The sequence below is a fragment of the Mustela lutreola genome, chromosome 11 (genome assembly GCF_030435805.1).
Source record: "Mustela lutreola isolate mMusLut2 chromosome 11, mMusLut2.pri, whole genome shotgun sequence".
NCBI classification, from domain to species: Eukaryota; Metazoa; Chordata; class Mammalia; order Carnivora; family Mustelidae; genus Mustela; species Mustela lutreola.
In genome coordinates, this window is record NC_081300.1 from 94,956,357 (window position 1) to 94,977,969 (window position 21,613).

Sequence of the window (21,613 nt, forward strand, 5' to 3'; positions counted from 1 at the left end):
CACGAGTAGCGGCGTCGCGGGCCGCGGGCCGCCTGGGCGGGGCTCCCGGGCGCGCGTAGCAGGCGGCGGGCCGGGCCGCCGGGCGCAGAGCGCGGGGCCGGCCGGCACGGCGGCAGCGGGCCATGGCGGGCTGGTGCGTGGGGCTGGCCTCTTTCCTGTTCGAGTACGACACGCCGCGCATCGTGCTCATCCGCAGCCGTAAAGTGGGGCTCATGAACCGGGCCGTGCAGCTGCTCATCCTGGCCTACGTCATCGGGTGAGCGCGGCCGCGGGCGCCGTCCCCGAGGGGTTCGGGGGTCCGGACGAGTCGCGACGGCCAGGAACTCCCCTTCTGGGTCCCGGCCGTGCATATGCTGCTCTTGGCCTAGGTCACCGGGCGAGCCCCGCAGGTGGCCTCCAGGCGCTGTCCGGGGGGCGGCCACCAGAGGCGGAGGACTCCGACTCCCCGGATCTTGGTCCCGGGAGGGCCGGGCGGTGGGCCGGGCTGCCGGGCAGCAGACGGCTTTGATACTGTGCATTTTCAGAGCAAAGCCTGCCTAGATCTTCATCCTCACCCTTCCTGCTTCTTGTTCCCTGATTTGCTCCACGCTGTCCTTCGGCTTTGCCCTTAACGTTTCAGTCTTTGCTCTTCACTTCCCATTCTGATGATCTACACACAGAAACCAAGGCTTGGACTTTCCGTTTGGGTCCTTTTGGGCCAGTGGCTTCCGGCCCTTTCCTTTAGGTATCGCGTGGTAACCCAAGCTGATGAAGAGGTCACACTCTAAAAAGCACATAAAGTTAGTTCACTTCGTTTTGTGGCGTTCTTAGGAACGTTCTTATCGTTCCCCATGCTGCCCTCTTATATTTCCATATATCCTGCCACCTTCTGTCCCCTCACCAAATGCTTAATTTTAATTGAGTGCACCCGTTACAATTTAATGAAACTCGAGAGGAGGTAGAAATTAACTGGGCCCACTTTCAAGATCCACCTGGGGTGTTAATGGTGTCTAGAGCTGCTGAGCTGACAGATGTTACCTGCTCTGGCATTCCTTTTCTTAAAAGGCTTAATGCTGTGGTCCCCAGCTGCGCATTAGAACCTTGGGGAATCTTTTAAAAGTACTGATTGCTGACTCCCATCCCCAGACCTTCTCATTTAATTGGCTATGGAGTATGACTGACTCCCCAAGCGATTCTGATGGGGAGCAGTTTGAGAACCAATGTCCTAGTGTTTCCTAAACCTTCCTGATCACAAAAGACTCACCTGAGGAATTGTATAAAGTAACAGGTCCTCCACCCTGGGGCGGGGCTTGGAATGTTAACACTATCCACGGAATTCATACCATCAGGCAGGTATGGCTTCTAACACCATCAGCCCAGCAGCGGTTGAGTTCAAGAGGATTCAGTGAAATGGCTTCCCACACATATGGGCTGTACACCAGAACCACCTGGCCTACTCCCAGGTTTGGATTTAGTGAGTCTCGTTAAGTACCACCACCACCAACTTCTTGCCCCCCAGTGATTGTGATGCCCCCTTAAATTTTGAGACCTGCAAATTACTGGTTAACTAAACTCGCATTGCTGGGTCGGATTGGAAGTATTTAGAATGAAAGGCTCCCAGCTATTTCCTCTTGGCTTTTGATACTAGGGGGAGGATTAGTTTAACTCTGTCTCAGGGTATCTTTAAAGTTCTAGACTACAGGAAGTGTCTATGGCTGCACTGTATGATACAGTAGCCCCTAGTCATCTGCAGCTGTTGAGGTCTTGAAATATACCTACTCCAAATCAAGATACTCTATCACCGTAACATTCACACCGGATTTCAAAAACATAGTGTAAGACAACCAAAAAATTATAATACCGCATTAATACATCTTACATCGACAACATGTTAAAATGTTTTGGATATACTGGATAACATAAAATCTATCACTAAAATTAATTTTATCTATTTTTCTTTTTACCATGGCCACTAGAAAGTACACTATGTATGTGGCTTGTGTTCTATTTCTGCTGGGCAGCACAGCTTTCTAGGGGTCCTGGAGTGTTTGCTACTTTGATCATGAGGATCTATAAAGCAGTAAATGCATTGCATTTATCCATCTTCCTGTGATCAAAACTGACTCAGGATCTGAACTCTGAGGGCTTCTTTCTTTCTTTCTTTAACACATCTCAAATCTTCCTAATCCAGTTCATCTTAGACTAAACATGCATTTCTCCATGATCTAATTCTGTTATCTGTCATATGAGTAAATAGGTAATAACATAGTGATTCCCGTAAAACCATGTGTCTCTGCTGTAGCAACTCACTGCACACTATGGTAAAATAATAGAAACCTTCCTGCCCTAAGTTTCTGTGTGCCTGAATAGACTTAAGTGAAATCTTATATTGCAGCTAAATTCCTGGAACCCCTGAAGAAAAGGCCTTAAAGGCTGTCTCTAGGATGGACAATATAGAGACTGCTCAGACCAGACTAACTTATAAGTAACCAAAACCAGTGATTTTTTGAAATCTCAGCAGCTAGGGCTTATAAGGAGAGGAGAAGGATGCTTGTTTCTTTTTTCTAGAAATAATAGCAACAGTAATAGTCGCTGATAGGTGTTTAATAACAGCTGGCAGGAAGGAGTTCTGATTTATAGCATTGGCCAATGTCCATGGTGTAAATACTCCTGTCATGGCCAATTTCAGTCTACAATGGTAACACAAATATTGTTCTAAACATCTGATATGCAAAATTCATTTAACCTCACAACTACCCTGTGAAATCCTATTATCATTTCCATCTTATTGATGGGAAAAACTGAGGCATAGAGAAATTAAACAGCGTGGCCAAAATTATGCCTGATTAATGGTGCAGTTGAGAAATGAACCATGATCGCTGGCTTCTGTTTGTGTTCCAGTGTCCTAACCACTATGCGCTAATGCCTTTAGATTTTTAATTATTCAGACTGGTTGTAATGCCTCCAATTCTTCCCAGAGAAGAGAAGCATACATGTGACCTGAATTCTTGGAGAAAAAGTAAAAAACAAGTATAAAATCACTTGAGCAATGAGATTCTCTTTTTCTACAGGGAGTATAACATACAAGGCAAGAAAAGAGGCTTCAGAGGCAAAAGACATGAGTTTATATGCTGACTTTGTCATTCACTAGCGAGTGACTTAAACTCTCTGTGTCTGTTTCCTCCTCTGTAAAACTAGAGAATAATAATGATATCTACCTTAGAAAGTAGTCAGGATTAAGTTAGTTAATGCATATATAGAGCTTGGCACCTGAAAACACTCAAATGGTAACTATTACCATAATTTTTATCATCTCTGGGTAATTCTGCAGGTCATAGTGTGTTGAAAGTGCTCAGATGTCTAATAAAGACAGCGTGAGTACTTTCTTTGTGCTGGTCACTGTGCCAAGTGCTTTACCTGTGTCATCTCATTTATCTCCAACAAACCACCCTATGGTTTGGGTTTTACACCCATTTTGCAGAAGTAGAAGTGGAGTCTCCCAAGTTCAAGCAGTTTTGCAAAGTCATGTGATTAGTGAATGTTATACTGTCAGCCTTTGGCTATCAGAGGTTCCCTAGCATCAGTTCAAATTTCCAGAATTCTAATGGCAATTTAAGGGGCCTGTTCTATTTTGTAGGTGGGTGTTTGTGTGGGAAAAAGGCTACCAGGAAACAGATTCTGTGGTCAGCTCAGTTACTACCAAAGCCAAAGGCGTGACTGTAACCAACACTTCTACACTTGGATTCCGGGTCTGGGATGTGGCAGATTATGTGATTCCAGCTCAGGTATGACTCTCACCGTGGCTTCTGTCTAATAACACCAAAGCTTCTGATTAGCTCTGTTCCCTTTACAGACTTTGCACTCTTGATTAATGATTGGCAGAGTTCTAATATCACCAGGGCCCAGACTAATTGTCTTAGTCCGAGAAAGCCGTGCAGAAGAATCTCATTCTGCCTTAAGGTCTAATAAGCAATATTCAACCAGCCTTGTTTCTTTTGCTTTAAATCATGGCTGGCTTAGACGCAGACATCTCAGTCTGTCTCAAGCCCCAAAGATGGAAAAGCAAATATTTTAAATCCTGGGAAAAATTCAGGTGGAAATATTGCCTTTTCACATTTCGTATGTGCTTTATTGTTGTTAGCCCACAAGATAAATCAGACAGTTGTAGAAAGTTGGCCAGTAATTGGGAGACCAAAGCCAAACCAGAAGGGAACAGACATGCCCGCATAGGATTTCATCAGAAACAAAGGAGAAGGGAAGAAAGCATTTGATACAGCATTGTAGTATCCAGTCTGTTAACCCACAAAGCTTCAAGTCAAATATTGACTCTCTTTAGCCATAGTAATGACTGTGGTCCACAGCCAGACCCTGCCATTTCCCTCCAGATGGCTCCCGGGCTAGGGTGACTGGGGTGGCCAGATCTCTCTTGGTTCAGAGCTTGGCTGGAAAAAACAAAGACTTGAGAAACTTTCTTCAACTGTGTCTTGCCCCTGCTTTCTCAAGAGAAGGGTTTTGCGGGCTGCCCAGAGGGAAGACTGAGCGAATGAGCAATGAAGGTCAAATGGAAGAGGGGATTTGTAGTTTGCTGGAGGTGGGTGGTCCTATTGGCACACACCAATCTCTCTGTCAACAGAGAGATCACTGCTTCCTGTGAAGCCATGGCCTTGTCCTGCCAAGCTCTGGGGCCATCACCCTCAGTCTGTTCACTGGGACCAAGGAAGAGTGTGGGCCCACTGCTTCTGCCCCTCAGGGGGAAAGGAACGGGCAGCAGCCCCGCCTCCCAGCTCGGCTCTGGCCCAGTGCTCCGTGAGCGCCCCAGAGCTCCCTCCATGAGCTTTCACAATGGCCTCCTGCTTCTCCGGAGATGGAACATCTGTTTGCCCCACTTCTACTTGGCTCATCTCCAGACTGAAGTTTCCCTAAGCTTAAAATAGAGAAGAAATAGGAAACAACAGTAAAGCCTACTGAATCGTTCACATCTATCTCGGGAGTCACAGGAACAGCCTTCTGTAGCACCAGGTGAAGAGCGTGTGTCTGCGGAAACACCAAGGACCCTGACGGGGCTGCCAGGAGAGAGACTCAGGCATCGTGCCACATCCTCGCGCTTCCTTTTGGGGTCATTTCCTTGTCTCCCAGCATGGCTTGTTCTAGGCCTCTCTTTGGAAAATGCCAGCCATTTCCAGAGCTTCTACCTCATCAGACCTGGGGAGATGTCTACAGACACTTTGATCCTTGAGTTACCCTGATCCCCCAGATGGCTCACGGGGCTAACTCCACTCTTCCCGGAGTCTGAGATGCTGAGAGAAAGCTTCTGGCATTTCATTTTAGAATGTCATGGCTCAGTGAGGGGGAGGTCCACCTAGAATTTTGGGGCGTCTTTGTCTTGTACTCCTGGAGTTGGAAGGTCCTTAGCGACCAACTCTTTAGTCTCATCCCCAGTGAACTTGCACTCCAGAAACTTTAAATCAACCATTTGGCACCTTCCTGGGAGGAGAAAACAGAACCTTCTCAAAGAGAGAAGTGCCAGTTACTGACCCTGACTGGGTCTTCTCTAGAATGTTTTATTAACTTAATTTCAGTTAGGAAAGAAAACCAGCCAAATTTGCGACTTTGGTGGTCTTGTATTTTTGTCCCTCGGAGGTGACCTGCTTGGTGGAGGCTGTTTTGCGTACCTGTTGGCTCTTTTCCCTCAACAAACCAATCTTTATTAAGGAACCACCTCAGGTGATCGACATCTCCTTTTCCATGGAGGTGAAATTCATATGTCATAATAGTAACTATTTCAGATTGGAAAATCCCGCGGCACTTAGTACATTCACGATATTATGCAACCAACCCCTCCTTCCAGTTCCAGGGACACCAATCGTCTACTTTGTGTCTCTATGGAAACCTCATAACAATCGAATCCTGCAATGTGTCCGCCTTACTGTGTCCGGCTTCTTTGACTTAGCGTCGTAGCTTCAGCGTTCCTCCACGTTACAACGTGTGTCAGGGCTCCATTCCTTTTTATGGCTGGGTCATGTTCCATTATAGGTACACGCACAGGTATAGATAAACACAGACTGTTTACCCATTCATCTGTCACCAGACATTTGGGTTGGTTCCACCTTTGGGTCACTCTGAATAATGCTGCCATGAACATATGTGAGCAGTAGGCCCCGCCCCCACGGGTTCAGTTACCTGTAGACAACTGCAGGCCGGAAACACTTGCTCCTCCCCTGACCTGTCCTCAGGTCAGTCGTGGCCCACCCTGCCTCCTCGCCTCCCTTCCCCTCACCAGGCAGCCATTTTCTCATCACACGAAGAAGGATGAGTACAGCACAATAGGTCTTTTGAGAGAGAGGGGCTATATTTCATGTAACTATTACAGCAGATCACTCTAATTGTTCTATACTAGCATCAGTCATTGTTGTTAACCTCTTACTGTGTCTAATGTATAATTTAACTTTATCACCGGGTATATGTGTCTCAGGAAAGAGGGAACGTATGTAGGGTTGGGTTCTATCCGCAGTTTCAGGCATCCTCTGGAGATCAGGGGGAACTGGGTACAAGTATTTATTTGAATCCTGTCTTCAGTTGGATTATAAGCTCTCAGAGAACAAGAGATCAAAAATCATTTTTTAAATTGTTCTCAACATGGCATGCAGGAGAAGTGGAAAGTGCTGTCCTATGAAATGAAGGACTGGCATTCTTCGTGGCTCGGCTTGATTCCTCTGAAGGTAACGGAGTGATGCTGTCTCCCCTCTACAGGAGGAAAACTCCCTCTTCGTCATGACCAACATGATCATCACCAAGAACCAGAGCCAGGGCTTCTGTCCTGAGGTAGGCAGCTTCTCAGGGACGAGCCTCGGGCCTCAGGCCCCTGTCCTCACACCTGACTGACCACGAGGAATTTGTTGTCCTGCTTTCTTCTTTTTCCAGCTTCCGGATAAGACCACTATTTGTAATTCAGATGCCAACTGTGTTGCTGGCTCTTCGGGCACCCATAGCAGTGGTATGAGCACGTAGCTGTGACCCCCAGTAGACACTTAGCCTGGGATGGGCAGCCCCTGACCAGATGGCCTCCCCTGTGGGGCTTCTCTCAGGACAGAGAAATCTCCCACATTCCCCAATTCCTCCACAAGACCCTAAAGAAGCCTGGTGTTCAGATTAGGGACCCAGGATCTTCTCAACCTTCACCTGTCACCTGTGCCCCAGAAGCTATCATCCCAGATCTTGCCCTGTGCTGTGGCTTGGCACTGCCCTTACCCTGCTCCTAGACTCAGGCAACAATTTTCCTCTCATTTCTGGAAACTGTATAAACCCCCGAGTTGGAATAGCTCAGGATTGATTGCACAGGACGCTGGGGTGGTGCTCCCACTCTGTACCTTGCGAAGTAGGAAATAGGAGACCCCTGTGGACCTGGGTCCTTGCCCCTGCAGGAATCGCAACAGGAAGATGTGTGCCGTTCAATGAGACTGTGAAGACATGCGAGGTGGCAGCCTGGTGCCCAGTGGAGAATGACACACACGTGCCCGAGTGAGTCCTATTCGAGGGAAGACGGCTGGGGAGTTAAGCTTTGTGTGTTGAGCTCTTGGTGTCTGTGTGGAGTCAGGCTTCCCCAGGGCGGGGACCACAGACAACCGCCAGAGTTGTCTAGTGTGGTGGGCCATGGTACTTGTCACTTGTCATAGGAGTGCAGATGATTGATTCCTATGTCTGGACTCTGTTGGTTTCGAGTAACTCCAGGAAACAGCTCTCAGTGCCTTACCTATGACACACACATAGCAGGGCCGGTTGATGCTTTTAACGAACTAGGAAGATCCCAGCACGACTAGACCTGAGTCTCAAAGGACAGCTTCAGAGTCTCCAGATTTTGACTCTGCTTCCCCTCGTATTGGCTTCCTTCGCAGGACTCCTGGTGTAGTCCCCAGAGGTACCTTTGGACTGACATTCCCCCAAGTCTCCCAGCCCAGCTGTCCGTTGAGGTTCTAGAGCTGTCCATCATCACGTCTTCAAACACATCCCGCAGCCCGTCACTGTGGCTGGAATGTGGATTTTTTTTAATTTTCATTTTTTTTAAAGATTTTATTTATTTATTTGACAGACAGGGATTATAAGTAGGCAGAGAGGCAGGCAGAGAGAGAGGAGGAAGCAGGCTTCCTGCTGAGCAAAGAGCCCGATGTGGGGCTAGATCCCAGGACCCTGGGACCTGAGCCGAAGGCAGAGGCTTTAACCCACTGAGCCACCCAGGTGCCCCAAGGAATGTGGATTTTGCTAATCATCTCAGGCCAAGTCACCTGCCTCTCCCCAGAGCTAAGGCGGACTCAGTCCCACCCAAGGAACACCTCCTGAGAGTAGTGAGATGGGGCTTCCAAAGGAAATTGGGGGTTCTGTTACCAGAAAAGAAGGAAGCAGAGACTGGGCCAGAAAATAATTCATGTCCACTGAAGTGTGTTATATTAAGTAGAGCAGGTTCAGGGGTGCCCTAAAATAAAACATTCTGCCCAGTAGTAATTGGCTCTGCTTTGACTGGGGTAGGGGGTTAGAGGTTGTGCTCCCAGAACTGCTTGCAATTTCAGCATTCCTTACTCAGAGTTCGGACTGAGGCCTGGAGGCCGGGGCGCAGGGAGCCCCATGAACCCTCTCCAGGCTGTGCTGCAAGAGAAGAAATGGATGAGAGCCTCTGGTTGCAAGACTGCTGAGGGCAGCAGCTCAGACTAGGGAAGGAAACACAAAGAGAAAAGGAATCTAGGATTTTTGAGGTAGAAAAGATCTTTCCTTTTAATCCTTTTAGAAAGGATCTTTTTGTTTTAGGGAGCTGTGCTCCCTAACATCAGTGCCACTGGCCATGGGTGGCTTTTGAGCACTCAAAATGTGTCTGGATCCAAGAAAAATGCTCTGTGTGAAATGCACTCCAGAGTCCAAAGACATTATGGGGGATGGATTTATAGATATAGATATAGATATAGATAGTTATATAAATAAATCTTTATTAACAAATGAAGTGTTACATGCTATAATATGGATGAACCTGGAAAATGGGGTACTAAGTGAAAGAAGCCAGACACAAAAGGCCACATACTGTATGATTCCATTTATCAGAAAGATCCAGAGTAGACGAATCTAGAGAAAGTCGAGTAGTTCCCAAAGGCTGGGGGGAAGGGAGAATAGATAGCCGCTGTTAAATGGGTACAGAGTTTCCTTTGGGGGTGATGGAAATGTTCTAGAACCAGATGGTGGAGATGGTTGCACATCCTGAATGTGTTTAATGCCAATGAATTAAACACTTTAAGATGGTTAATCTTACATTATGTGAATTTCACCTTTTTTTTTTTTTTTTTTAAGCACAGTGAATCAGCCTTAGAAGTATTGCATATGAGGGGCGCCTGCCTGGCTCAATGGGTAGAGCTCACGGCTCTTGATCTCAGGGTTATAAGCTTGAGCCCCCACTTTGGGTGTGGAGATTACTTAAAAATAAAAACCTTTAAAAAAAAAAGTTTTGCACATGAGGTAGACAGATGTGGGGGAAAATTATAGTATAGGGAATGACAGTGGTTGGAAAAACTAGCAGTAGTTAGCATCCCTCTGGATACAGGAATGAGGGGATTTGAAGCCCTGGGAAAAGTGCCTTGGTCAGGGCCTTTCATGGCATCAGCACTGACAAGTTGGGCTCTTTGCTGTGTGGCCTTGCTTCTGTCTCAGGGTTGAGAAGACTGTTGATTCTGTTTATAACTCCCAAGATTCCACCTAGATCAGGGGTCCCCCCCCAAGACACACACAGAGGGTTCTGCGCACAGCACCAGATTCTCCTATAGAAGCCAACCAGAGAAGTGGGGTCCCCTTGGAGACAGAAGCAGCTTGTACTGCCAGCCGGGAGCTGACGTGGCCCTTCAGAGTCAAGGCCGTGCGCCAACAGACACGTGATTTTTATGTACTTTGGAGATGAGGTCAGGATCCACCCTGTGGTTGAATTTATCGTTGCTTTGACTTGAAAAACCCGATCTGTGGAAGGTGAGCTCTGAAACCCCCTCCAGCCTGCAGGCCGAATAATTTCCCTGGGAGGCCACTGGGCACCACCCCTCCTTAGCTATTCCTCCGGCTCTTCAGCTTTCACTGCCTTCGGCAAGAGGCACAAGAGGAAGAAATGGAAAGGCTTGGTTTAATCTCCCCTGCTGACCTGGTGTTTATGCAGAAGAGAGTAGAAAATGCTCAAGATGTTTCACTTTTTTTCTTGAGAAGATGACACTGTAAGACACACGTGCATGTGCTTTTTTAAAAATATTATCCAAGGAAGTGAGTATACGCATATGTGTGTTTTATTAACAATACACTATAATTTTTTTTTTCAGACCAGCTTTTTTAAAGGCTGCGGAAAACTTCACCCTTTTGGTTAAGAACAACATCTGGTACCCGAAATTTAATTTCAGCAAGTAAGTGGTGGCCGGCCGCGTGAGTTCCCCCAATGTTTTAGAGTGACTTCTGGCTTTTCTTTGAGGTTTTCCTCACTTCATTTCTGCTTCTTCCTGACTTTAGGAGGAATATTCTTCCCAACATCACCACTACTTACCTCAAATCATGTATTTATGACGCTGTAACAGATCCCTTCTGCCCCATATTCCGTCTTGGCAAAATAGTGGAGAGCGCAGGGCACAACTTCCAGGACATGGCCATCGAGGTAGGCACAGGCCCCTGGCTTCTCTGACGCAGTCTTCAACACACGTCATTCTAGAACAGGCCCCAAGGAAAGCTTGCTCGCTCTCTCTGCTCACAACCCACAGGGAGGCATCATGGGTATCCAGATCAAGTGGAACTGCAACCTGGACAGAACCTCCTCCCTCTGCTTGCCCAGGTACTCCTTCCGTCGCCTGGACACCCGGGATGTGGACCACAATGTGTCCCCTGGCTACAATTTCAGGTAGGCGTGAGCTTGGGCCCCAGTTCTCCTGTGTAGGGGCAGGAGTGACAGCAGCTGGATCACTCCCCAGTGGGCCGTCCCTGCCCTTCGAAGACCAGCACTCGCTCAGCCGCCCAAGGGCAGGTGGGAAGGCTAGGTGCCAGGGAGAGTGTCCAAGCAGAGCCTCGTACCTGTGCTTTCCTGGCCCCCGAAAGCCTCCTGTGCCCCTTACTTCAGAAATCATGTTGAGACAATTGGCACAACAGCCAAGAGAGCCTGGCTGCTGGAGCTTCCTGGGGCCAGCCTCAACCTCTGCTCACTGATTTTGAGGAATGGGTGAGCTTGTGATCCTCTGGTCCAAAGACCCAGGAATTAGTTTCTCAAAGACCAGGTCTGCCCCTGGAATCTCCAGGGTATGGAAGATGCAGGTCTAAGCCTCAGGAAAGGCCTTCACTGGTATTTCCCTGCTGAAAGTACCATATATGTGTCCTGGGGCTGCCTTGACAGACTTTCTCAAAGTGGGTGGCTTAAAACAACAGGAAGTTACTCTCTCACAAGTCTGGAGGTCAGAGGCCCAAAATCAAGGTGTCAGCAAAGCCAGCACCTTTTTTTTGCCTCTCTGGGCACATCTCTGTGGGTCCCCTCCTCATAGAACACCAGTCATATAGAATCAGAGTCCACGCTAATCCAGTACGAGCTCAACTTAACTCCTACCTGCAAAGACCCTGTTTCCCTACTTGGATTTCATATTTACAAGTTCCTGATGAGTACAAACCCTGGGTGACAGTGTTCAACCCAGGAGAGCCCGTCATTTGATGGAAGGACCAAGGGGCCAGGGTCAGGTCTACCACTTCCTTGAAGCAGCAAAAACCTTAGCCATGAACATTTTTGTGGGTGCTCTGCGGTCTCTTCCATGCATTTTGCCACTCTTAAACAAAGTAGCTCTGCCGGGGCCACCCAGGGAGGTCTGAGGGGCTTTTGTACTGCGCTTGTCTCCCTCTAGTGGTAACATGTAACAATCAAAGACACCTGTGATCTTAGAAACGCCTGGAACTGCAGTCAGCTATCACTTTGGCTCACTGATACTAGGGGAGCTATTTGAATTTTTTTCCCGAAGAGAAAAATTAGATTTGTGTTGCTCTATTTCTACTGTTACACAGTTCTAGAAACCACTTCCACAGTGAGCCTCAACCTCAAGCTTGGGTCAGAACCTCAGGCAGAGAGAAGCTGATGGGAGACCTCACCAGAACTAGCATCAGGCCCCACCTGATTCCCAACCAGGACGTGGATGCAGTGAGCCAGAGCGATCATAGACTACGAGTTCAGGCTTCTCTGAACCAATGTCCTGTATAACACAGGCAGAAAATGGCTGCCATTCCCCCTTGTCAGGTTTTGCTTTTTTTAATGGCTTTATTGAGACTAGTTCCCATACCACGTAGTTCATCCCCTTAAAGTGTGGGACTGAATCGTGTTTAGTCATGAAGTTTTAAGACTATCGCCACAATTTTAGAACACTTTCATCACCTCAGTGAGAAACCCTGTATCCTTCGGCCATCCCCTCTGTCCTCCCTCCTACCTGTCCCTGCCACCACTGTCTACTTCCTGTCTCTCTGGACTTGCCTATAAATGGAATCACAGTGTTGCCTTCTGTGACCGGCTTCTGTCACTCAGTATTGTGTTTTGTTGTTTCGAGGTTCATCCGTGTTACAGTATATACCATTGTTTTCTCTTTATGGCCAAATAGTATTCTGTTGTGTGGATATGCCACAGTTTATTTATTCATTTATCCATCAGTGGGTCAGTGATTCTTTAAAAAAGATGTCCAGTGCAGATTTTGTGAGGCTTGTGAAGTGTCATGGCCGGCCCCATGCCCCCCACCCACAGGGCAGTCCTGGGGTTTGGGGCTCACAGGCCACATTCTGTCAGTGGCCAGATCTCCTTGGCTCAGCTGTGATATGGGGGCTACTCAGAGTCAGAGGAGGCCGTAGGAGGCAACAGTGATGCTGAAGAGTTCTTCTGGTGCCCCGTGGGCCCTGGCACACCCCTGCCATCAGCCCAGCCCTCACTCGTGACCTACAATGGCCGGGAGAGGCCTCAAGATGCTCAGGGGTCATCCGTTAAGAGTGCCTTGGGAAGTTCTGCTCTGATATTCCCCATCCAGGACCCAGAGGGTGAATCCAGCCACTTGTCTGTCCCTGCCCCGTACCCATTGGCTTCTCACCTGTCCTCCTTCCCTAGGTTTGCCAAGTACTACAGTGACCCGACTGGGGCCGAACGCCGCACGCTCATCAAGGCCTATGGCATCCGCTTCGACATCATAGTGTTTGGAAAGGTAGCCTGGCCACCCCCTCCTCTTGGGGCACTGGCTGAGACCCAGGCTTCTGGGTTGGCCAGAAAGGGGGCCCTCTCCCCACCTTTTATCTGCTCATGCCCTCTATCACGACTGTTTCTTTTTCTCCTGTCTTTTGCAGGCTGGGAAATTTGACATCATCCCCACCATGATCAACATTGGCTCCGGTTTGGCCCTCCTAGGGGTGGTGAGTGACTTAGACTGCTCCTTCACCCCCCGAGGCTGGGGGCCTCCGCAGCAGTAGTTAGCACAGCAAGGCGAAACCCTCCACTGGCATCTTGGGGCTTCCCCTTGACCCTAAACTCGTTTCTAGAATAGACCATCTAGGCTTGTTGCCCTTGCCTCCAGCCCCACCTCACCTTCCCTTCTCCAAGACCACAGCCCTTGGGGCCTCGCCTTTCCTTGGAAAATTCTGGGCTTTGCTGGGAAGGGACATGCACAGAATAACCGGCTAAAGCATCCCGCCCAGCTCATTCTCTCACTCTCTACCACACTCAGGCAACGGTGCTCTGTGACGTCATTGTCCTCTACTGCATGAAGAAGAGGAACTACTACCGGGAGAAGAAATACAAGTATGTGGAGGACTATGAGCAGGTAGGTCCCCTCCTAAAGGTCCCAGCACCTTGCTTCCTGCACCTCTCTCACGCCAGTGGTGAGCACCCAGAGTACTGGGCGAGGCCCTAGCACAGAGGTGCTACCAGGCATGTGGTCAACCCAGGTGGCCACACAGTGCTCCTTCTTCTAGACTTCTAGACCATCACTCTTTAAAATCTAGTTTTGGGGCACCTGGGTGGCTCAGGTCAGGTCATGATCCCAGGATGCTGGGATGGAGCCCACATTGGGCTCTCAGCTAGGGAGGGGGTCCTGCTTCTCCCTCTCCACCTCTCCCCCCGTTTGTGCATGCTCTCACTCACACGCACACTCTCTAATAAATAAAATCCTTAAAAAAAAAAAAAATCTAGCCTCATCTTAATTAGTGATGTCTCAGGTTAGTCATGATAATGAATATTATGACAAAACCCCACACTACTTAAACTTGCCTCACATAGCAAGAGGGGTCGGCACCATGCTTTGAGACTCCCTGCTCAAGGACTAACCTGAGTATGTTCAGTTGTGAAGGGGTGCACGAAAGGCCTCTCACCCACCCCGAATTCTCCAGACTCACCTGCGTGCAGCACATGCTGGGGGTACATTTATCCATAAGCGCATCCGTCAACAATAAGCGTTATCATTCTTTGCAGGGTCTTGGCAGTGAGATGGACCAGTGATGCTCCTCCACACCAGGGCTCCCCGGGGCCCTCATCAGAGCACAGCCAAGAGGGAGAAAAGGCTGCTGTGTCATCTCAGAGAAAGTTCCAGATTCTGAATCCATCTCCACTGCACGAGAACGACATGGTCACCCAGCTGTTTTGTGTGTAGGATGTGCAGAGCAAAGCACCCTGCAACCTGGGGTGTTGGGGTGACCTCTGGCCCAAGGGCAGTGGTGCTCCCGCCACTGGGGCCTCGTCCAGCTCCCAGCTGAGCCCCAGCGTCTCTGGTCAAGCACTTTATGAGGGAAGGACGGACTGCTGGGTGTGGTCACTGGGCCCTTAGCATGCGGGCTGTGCCTGGGCTGTGGTTCCTCTTCCGGTCCGTGCTGTCACAAGATAGTGTGTGTTCTTTGAGAAAAGGCCCGCTGCGGTGGTCAAGGACCAAACATTAAAACACTTTTCTCAATCTTTGTGTGGTTTCATAGCACGAACTAGAACTTTCCTCCCTTCCCTTTTACCTCAACAAGCAAACCCATCTGTTGTCCCAGCTCACTGTGCTCAGGAAAATTCCAGAAGCAGTCTGCGTTTGGAGCTTAGGCGTATTCCCCGCTTCGACATTCTCTTGAAGGCCTGAGATTTTTGATCTTGGTCAGGTTGGGTTCCTACAGAACTTACAAGATCTTGTGCTGTACTGACTACTCATCTTACCCGTATGTGTGTTTTGGGGTTTTGTTTTTTGTTTTTTTTTTTTTTTGGTTTTTGGTTTGTTTTACCTAAAATTGTGGTACTACACTATGGAGGACACAATTTTAAGGGCAACAAGTACACGGCTATCGGCTATCCTATCGGCTATCGGCTATCCTTCTCCCCTCCCCGTTTGCTTTCCAGAAGTCTCCAGCCACAAGCAGCACCACCTACACCTACTTTGTTTGAAATGTTAATGAAGTTATTTAGAGCTGCGCCTTCACACAGATTTAATTCTGCAGTAAGTCTTCAGGATCTCCTTAAAGCAAGCTGCTTGCCCGCCGCATCCCCCATCATGAATTCATTTCCAAGTACTGAAGGGAACGTTTATTTTAGAAGTGCCTGCTTCTGCTGGATGAAACCTGGGCTTTTCTTGCTTTGGGGGCCGGGAAACGTTTACTGAACCCCTTTGAAAAAGCTCTGGTTCGTGTTACCTCTTTGGGGAAAAAAAAAAAAAAAAAAAAAAGCTTGCTTGAACACACGGATCAAGCGGAGCTGGAATTTTTTTGGGCCGGCTTTCATTTTGCAGCCTAAGACGCGACGGTTACTGGAGTGGCGAGACCTCTTTTGGCCTCCCTTTTTCTCAGATGGAATGCTAGCTAAGGCCAGCTCGGGGGAAGGATGGGGGAGGGGCTGCTCACTTGACTCACCGCATTCACCTGTGTCCCCCCCTTGCTGGCCCTCCCTGGCGCTGCTGCTTATGTAGGGGTCCTTCACCTTTGCACCTATGGAGCAGCTTCCGGGCATCTCTGGAACTCCTAAAATTCTGCAAAGGGACACACCTGTGTGCATTTTTTTAGCTTTCATTAGATTCTCAGTGGGGTCTTTGAAGAGGAACACCTGCACCTGGACTCGTAAAGGCCAGTATCCCAATGTTCTATTCCTGCAACAACAGAACAAGGAGCTTTCAAACTTCATCTGCTTTCCCTTCATAACAGAAAACCAAGGTTCAAGGCCAGGAGAGCAAAGCCGTAGGCTAGATTCACATCTGGAGTGCAGGGAACCCCCCGCCTCTAGCCTGGAGGAAGCATCCGTTCTAAAAGTCTCTAAACGCCATGAAAACCGGTAGTCCAGAGCTCTGTAGAACCAGAGTCCAAGCTCTGTAGAACCCCGCGTTTGCCTAAAGTTGGAGCCCTCAGGACAACTGAGCCTCAGTTTATGGAGGACGATCCATAAAATGGGACAAATACGTACCTGTACAGCAATATGTCCTACAACACACCTGCTCACAGGATGTGTTCCCTGTGGGATTACTACCGCTCCCGGAGTGGCTCACCTAGTTGGTCTCCCAACAGAAGAACCTAGCAATTACCTGCCTGCCAAAGCGGTGCTTTTCAGACGTCCGTGGACATGAGTCACCTGGGGATCTGGTGGAAATGGGGCCCAGGATTTGCATTTCCAACCCCTCCCCGTCCAGGGACCACGCTTTCAGTAGCGGGATACTAGGACATAGCGACACTGACATGAATAATGTAACGCTGACATCATTAGCTCGGACTTGGGCCACTGATCTCACAGTCAGCCTAAGGAAGAAAAACACACGTAAGGACGGATGTCCTACAGACATCTGTAAACAATGACCAACAAAAATACCTCCAAAAGGCCCAGGCTTTGCACCATTTTGCTGTCTGTTTATTTCTAGTTTACAGAGAAGCTTAAACATCTGTGGAAAAACACCAAAGGCTTATTTTTCTCTTAAATTCATGTACTTTTAAGTGATAAATACACAGTATTTAACTTTGTACACCTGATAAAAGGAAAATGCATAGTAGAAAGGATCAGGAATAAAACAGAAGCATCGGGCATTAAATCACAGAATAGAAAAGTCAGCAGTCCCACGAAACTCAGCCCATAAAGCTGCAAAGAGGATGGGAACCGACGACCTTGAAACCCTCTCTAGCACCTTGGAAGCAAGTGGAGGTCATGGTTCCTCCCCCCAGCAATGCAAAGCTCCCCTCTGGAAGATGAGTGAGAGCAACAGTTTGAGCCCATGCATCTAAATGCTCAGGTGTTTGCCTCCTCGGTCCAGAAGTGCTTTGAGGATGGGAGCCCTAACTCACAGGAAAGGACAGACCCCTGGGGAGACAGCTTCTCCAGCCCCCAGAGCCAACAAGGGGCGAGCTACCGCTTTCTGGAAGCCCCCGGTAAGCCTGTGAAAGAGACGGGGGAAGTGGAACAGGGCAGAGGAAGATGGGGCAAGACCTTGTGCAGGCCCCAAGTTGCTTACACCGAATTGGTCCCACAGATGAGCCAACAATGGAAGAAACTGATAGGGAATCTTTTTTGCTAACCAGGAGAAGCTGCCCATGATGGCTTCTCCCCTTTCTGGACAGAGCCAGCTTCCAAAAAACCAAAGTTTGTGCTCCAAGAGAATGGTAACCCTACCGCTGTGTGGTACAGCGCTCTGCTTATACTTTATGTGGGGAGCACTTTCTTTGCACAGCTTTCTTTGGTGTTTCTTTGGAGAGGAGAAAAAAAAAGTTATGAGCCCACCTACCTAAAGAGCTGGCATTCCGCATGCGGAATCTTACGTGGGGAGTTCTGCAGTGGAAGGAATGGTCTTGCCCGATGCAGCTGCGTAAACAGGAGTTCTGCAGAGAGCTCACTGCCCGCCCGCCCCAGGCGAGCCGCTCGGCCAGGCCAGAGTCCACACAGACAGGCTGGGACTAAGGACAGGTTGACTTGAACTACTGCAAGGTGCTGACTGCAAACCAACCGGACCCCATCTGCTCCCAGAAGGGGCGGCGCCCGCAACACAAACACGTGCAGGAACGCAACAGGAAGGACCAGGTCACAAAAAGCAAGCAAGCAGGACAGACCACCCTTCCTCCGACGGTCGTCTCTGCTCTTGGAAGCCAGCATTCTCTAATTCTGTACGGTCTGTACGACAGCAAGAAAAGTCTGGCTAAATGACAGTCAAGAGCTTACGAAAGTCTGTGGAAGCCAAGAACCCCCAGGTTCCGCGACTGCGCTGGGCAGCGGGGGCACGAGGCCTCGCTCCTCTGTCTCTCTGTAAGAAGTCGTCCTATGATCAGACAGAAACTACAGGAAAGCATGTCCTCTGAGCCCAGTTACCAACACCATTTTCCCCAAGCCAGAGACCAAAAAAACACTGGGAATCTCCCAGGCCAAAGGCCTTCCTGTTTTCTCCCCCTTGAACTTCCCACTCAGCCACGTGTGGCTCTGAAAGAAGTCACACTTGAACTGCAGTGAGAATTCCCAGTATGAGTCGGAAACCAAAAAGGTGAGCTCCTTCTGTCCGGGCTTTTGGCTTACAAAACAGAACTCCCTGTGCCAAGCCCTGGTTCTCTTGGACCCTGAGGACAGCTCTGCGTTTCCACAGTCTTCTCTATAGGGTGCCCCAGAGTTCTTGTGTGGATCCTCACAAAGCTTTGCCAGTAAGGACGATCATTTGTGTTTCCGTTGAAGCAGAGTATTTCCTCATTGGCCCTCCAGAAACTAAGTGTCTCACTGACAGCAACAATCAGCTAGTAATTGAGAAAACAAAACTTCAGCGGTCTCTAGGATACACAGGTTACGAACAGGCCAAGCTGCATGTTAATATACAGGCACAGATTTCATTGGCTCTAACTCTCATCACAAGCCTGAAGCCGTGGAAAGAATCCTGGAAGCTCTAAATGATCTCTGAACTGCTCTAGAGTTCAGTCTAGTTAGAGAATTGAAAGTATTTTGTTTACTCGTAAGCCATGTAATGTACATGGAAGTGTAGGATTTCACCCTGAAGGTTTTGTCCTTTAATGAGACTGACCAGAGCTCAGTTAATATTTCAGAAACCCGCTGTGAGTGGCTATCAGCCCTTTAGGTGAACCCCCCCCCCCGCCCCCCAGCTACCATGGAACACCCTTCAAGGGGTGGAAAATCCCCTTTGCGAAGCAACTAAGCTTCAAGCCCTTTCCCTTTTCCAGACTACAACTCTACCCATAAAAAAAATCTGAAGTCCTTCTTACAAATAAGGTGCATCGAAGCTCCCAGCAGCTCCTAGGGCCAGCCCGGCCCTGACCCCGTGAGCCCCCAGTCCTGGAAGGGGCCACGGGCTTGGAGTCTGGGGCTTTCGGGGTTTGCAGGAGGAGTCACAGCCCCTCTTCCTCTCCCTCTCAAACACAGCAACTAACTATGTGGTCTCAGCCCACACCGCCAGAGTTCCCTGCCAGTTTTTTTATGATTTTCAAACCCCACACACATTCACTTGGTATTATCTGACATGGTTCTGAGTACACAATGAAGGATTTTTTGGCATAAAAACGTTTTAAAAAGCAATTGTCCCAAAATGCATGTGGCTTTGGGTCTGCAACTCCTCACACCTGCCCGTTCAGCCAGCCAGCGGCCAAGGTCGATGTCATGGAGTCAAGTCTTTTTTTTTTTGTCCCCTTTAAAACAACAAAGGAAGAAAAACAAAACAAAACAAAAACACCAGAGATGACGGTCAAGGCTCTACACACGTGCTGGGTTTCCGTAGGACATGCTGCTATGGAAACGCAGGGTGCAGCCTGCATGCGAGGTCGCCAGTCCGGGCAGCTACTCCATCGCCTGGTCGGGCCGCAGAGGATGCATGCGAGCGCACGGGCCGGGGGCCGGGGCCCCCCAACTCTCGGCACGGGGACCGCCTTTCACAAGAGCACTTCCTCCTCCCCCACGGGGGGCGGGTCGGGGGCCCGGAGGCTGTCTTCGCTGCCTTGCTTCCTGCTCACCGAACAGAAAACCCACGTTAAGGCAAGGCTGCCCCAGCCTGAACCTGCGTCTCCCGCCTTCCCACACCACCTGCAACGTCACTGACTTGGCTTTTCCTTTTAGAGTCTCTCCCCTTTTCTTGCCTATATGAGGGTTTCAGAGGAGACTTCGTATCCCCCTCTGTAAATGGCAAAGCAGCAGCATTTGCCAAAAATAGAAAGGAACTATAAAAATAGATGCGAACCTATCTGTGTAACACCCCAAATCATCCCACGTGTGTAGGGCGCAGCCAGCGAGGGGGCCTGTTCCTGGAGGTTTTTAGGTATCTTGATGTGTCTCCCCACCAGCCCCCACCCCAAGCTTCCTTCTTCAGGCTAAAGTTGAAGGCTCTTCAGTCACCTGTAGGTGAACTTCCTGGGGGGGGGGGGGGGGGGCACCTGGGTTTGGCCTGGCACAGAGCCAGCCTTTTGAAAACAGTGGTTAAGAGGACTGCCGCCTGCACACAGGCTCATGGGACACCTTGGATGGAGAGAAGGGCCCTCCTCTTGGTGATGTGAGGGGTCAGAGCAGAAGAGACCGAGGAGGTAGGAGGAGAGGTGTCGCCATGTCCCTGAGAGGTCACATCCTGAAATGCCCCCAGCCAGACGTGCCCGGGAGGACAGACACAGGCTGATCTAAGGAGCTGAAAAGGAAAATCCTTGAGAAGCCCAAATCACTTGGACCGCCAACAACAGGGGCCCCTTCTAAGGGAAGCCAGACTACGGTCTGCTGTGTGTCCCTGGCCAGAAAGGAAACTCTGTCCTGGCACAACGGAAGAGAAAGGGTGACGTCTGTACACTCCTAAGAAGAAACCCCTCTCTGTTTCAAGAGCAGGCTCACTAGCATTTAGGTTTCTGCCGACGAAGAGGGGGTCTAATCTCCCAGGGAGGAGAGCTGTAACTAGATATTCAATCCCGTCCTCAATTTCTGCCCTAGAAGTGCCTGCTTGGACCAGCGGGTGTAGCTGCAGGCGGCCAGCCGGCAGGCCTCGGACCCAAGGCCTCCAACAACTGAGTAAGCCCTGGGAACTCCGGGTGCTGGGTCTCTCAGACAAGCCGAGCACCCCACCAACAGCCTGAGGGCAAGAGAAGTAATCCGCAGGCCTTGCTGGGAATCTGAATAAGGGAATAAAGGAGTCAAGCCATTTGGGCCAATCTCTGGCACCTTGCGATTTTGAGCTCATTGAAGATAAAAAACAGATGGCCAACTAGCACACAGGCAGGAGGTAAACCCTACAACTTGAGATTGAAAAGAAAAAGTCCAGCCCATTAGGCTCCATCACCTCGGGAGGCTCAAAGAGCAGCAGGCAGCAGATAAGTGGGGATCCACCTGGCAGGAATGATGGCTAACTGCCACTTTCCCTGATCCTAAACTGTCCCCCACAGGCCCCTGATCCTGCACTGCAGCTGGCCAGTAATCTTCATCTCATGCATCAACTCCCACCACACAGAATGGCCGCGTGCTTGTATGTGAACACTTGTAGCGGCAGGCATTTGTGACAGCCAAAGTGGAGACAATGTCCATCACCTAACGATTGGAGGAGTACAAGGTGGTCTACCTGCACTACGAAATACCATCTGGCCAGAAACAGGAAGGAGGCGCCGATGCCTGCTACACCACGGATGAACCCTGGAGCACGATGCTGAGTGCGAGACCCCATACACAAAAGCTTACACGCTGTACAGT

General features: G+C 49.4%; 2 protein-coding genes across 7 annotated transcripts in view; one reads left to right on the plus strand and one right to left on the minus strand.

Moving 5' to 3' along the window:
- Positions 1-51: 51 nt before the first annotated feature.
- On the plus strand, positions 52-14,921 carry P2RX4 (purinergic receptor P2X 4). The gene is made up of 12 exons (XM_059140891.1): positions 52-256; positions 3,617-3,764; positions 6,730-6,801; positions 6,901-6,973; positions 7,401-7,497; positions 10,311-10,391; positions 10,495-10,636; positions 10,740-10,876; positions 13,094-13,187; positions 13,327-13,392; positions 13,704-13,799; positions 14,447-14,921. Exons 1-12 carry the CDS (start codon positions 123-125, stop codon positions 14,471-14,473), a joined length of 1,167 nt encoding a protein of 388 aa, XP_058996874.1. The 5' UTR covers positions 52-122; the 3' UTR covers positions 14,474-14,921.
- A 1,888-nt stretch (positions 14,922-16,809) lies between these two features.
- CAMKK2 (calcium/calmodulin dependent protein kinase kinase 2) overlaps positions 16,810-21,613 on the minus strand; it is a 48,277-nt gene continuing 43,473 nt past the window's right edge. For all 6 annotated transcript variants that reach the window (XM_059140893.1, XM_059140894.1, XM_059140896.1 and 3 more), the window contains one exon: positions 16,810-19,900. In XM_059140893.1, coding sequence (XP_058996876.1) covers positions 19,736-19,900 — 165 coding nt within the window. In that variant the 3' untranslated portion in view covers positions 16,810-19,735. The remainder of the gene's footprint in view (positions 19,901-21,613) is intronic.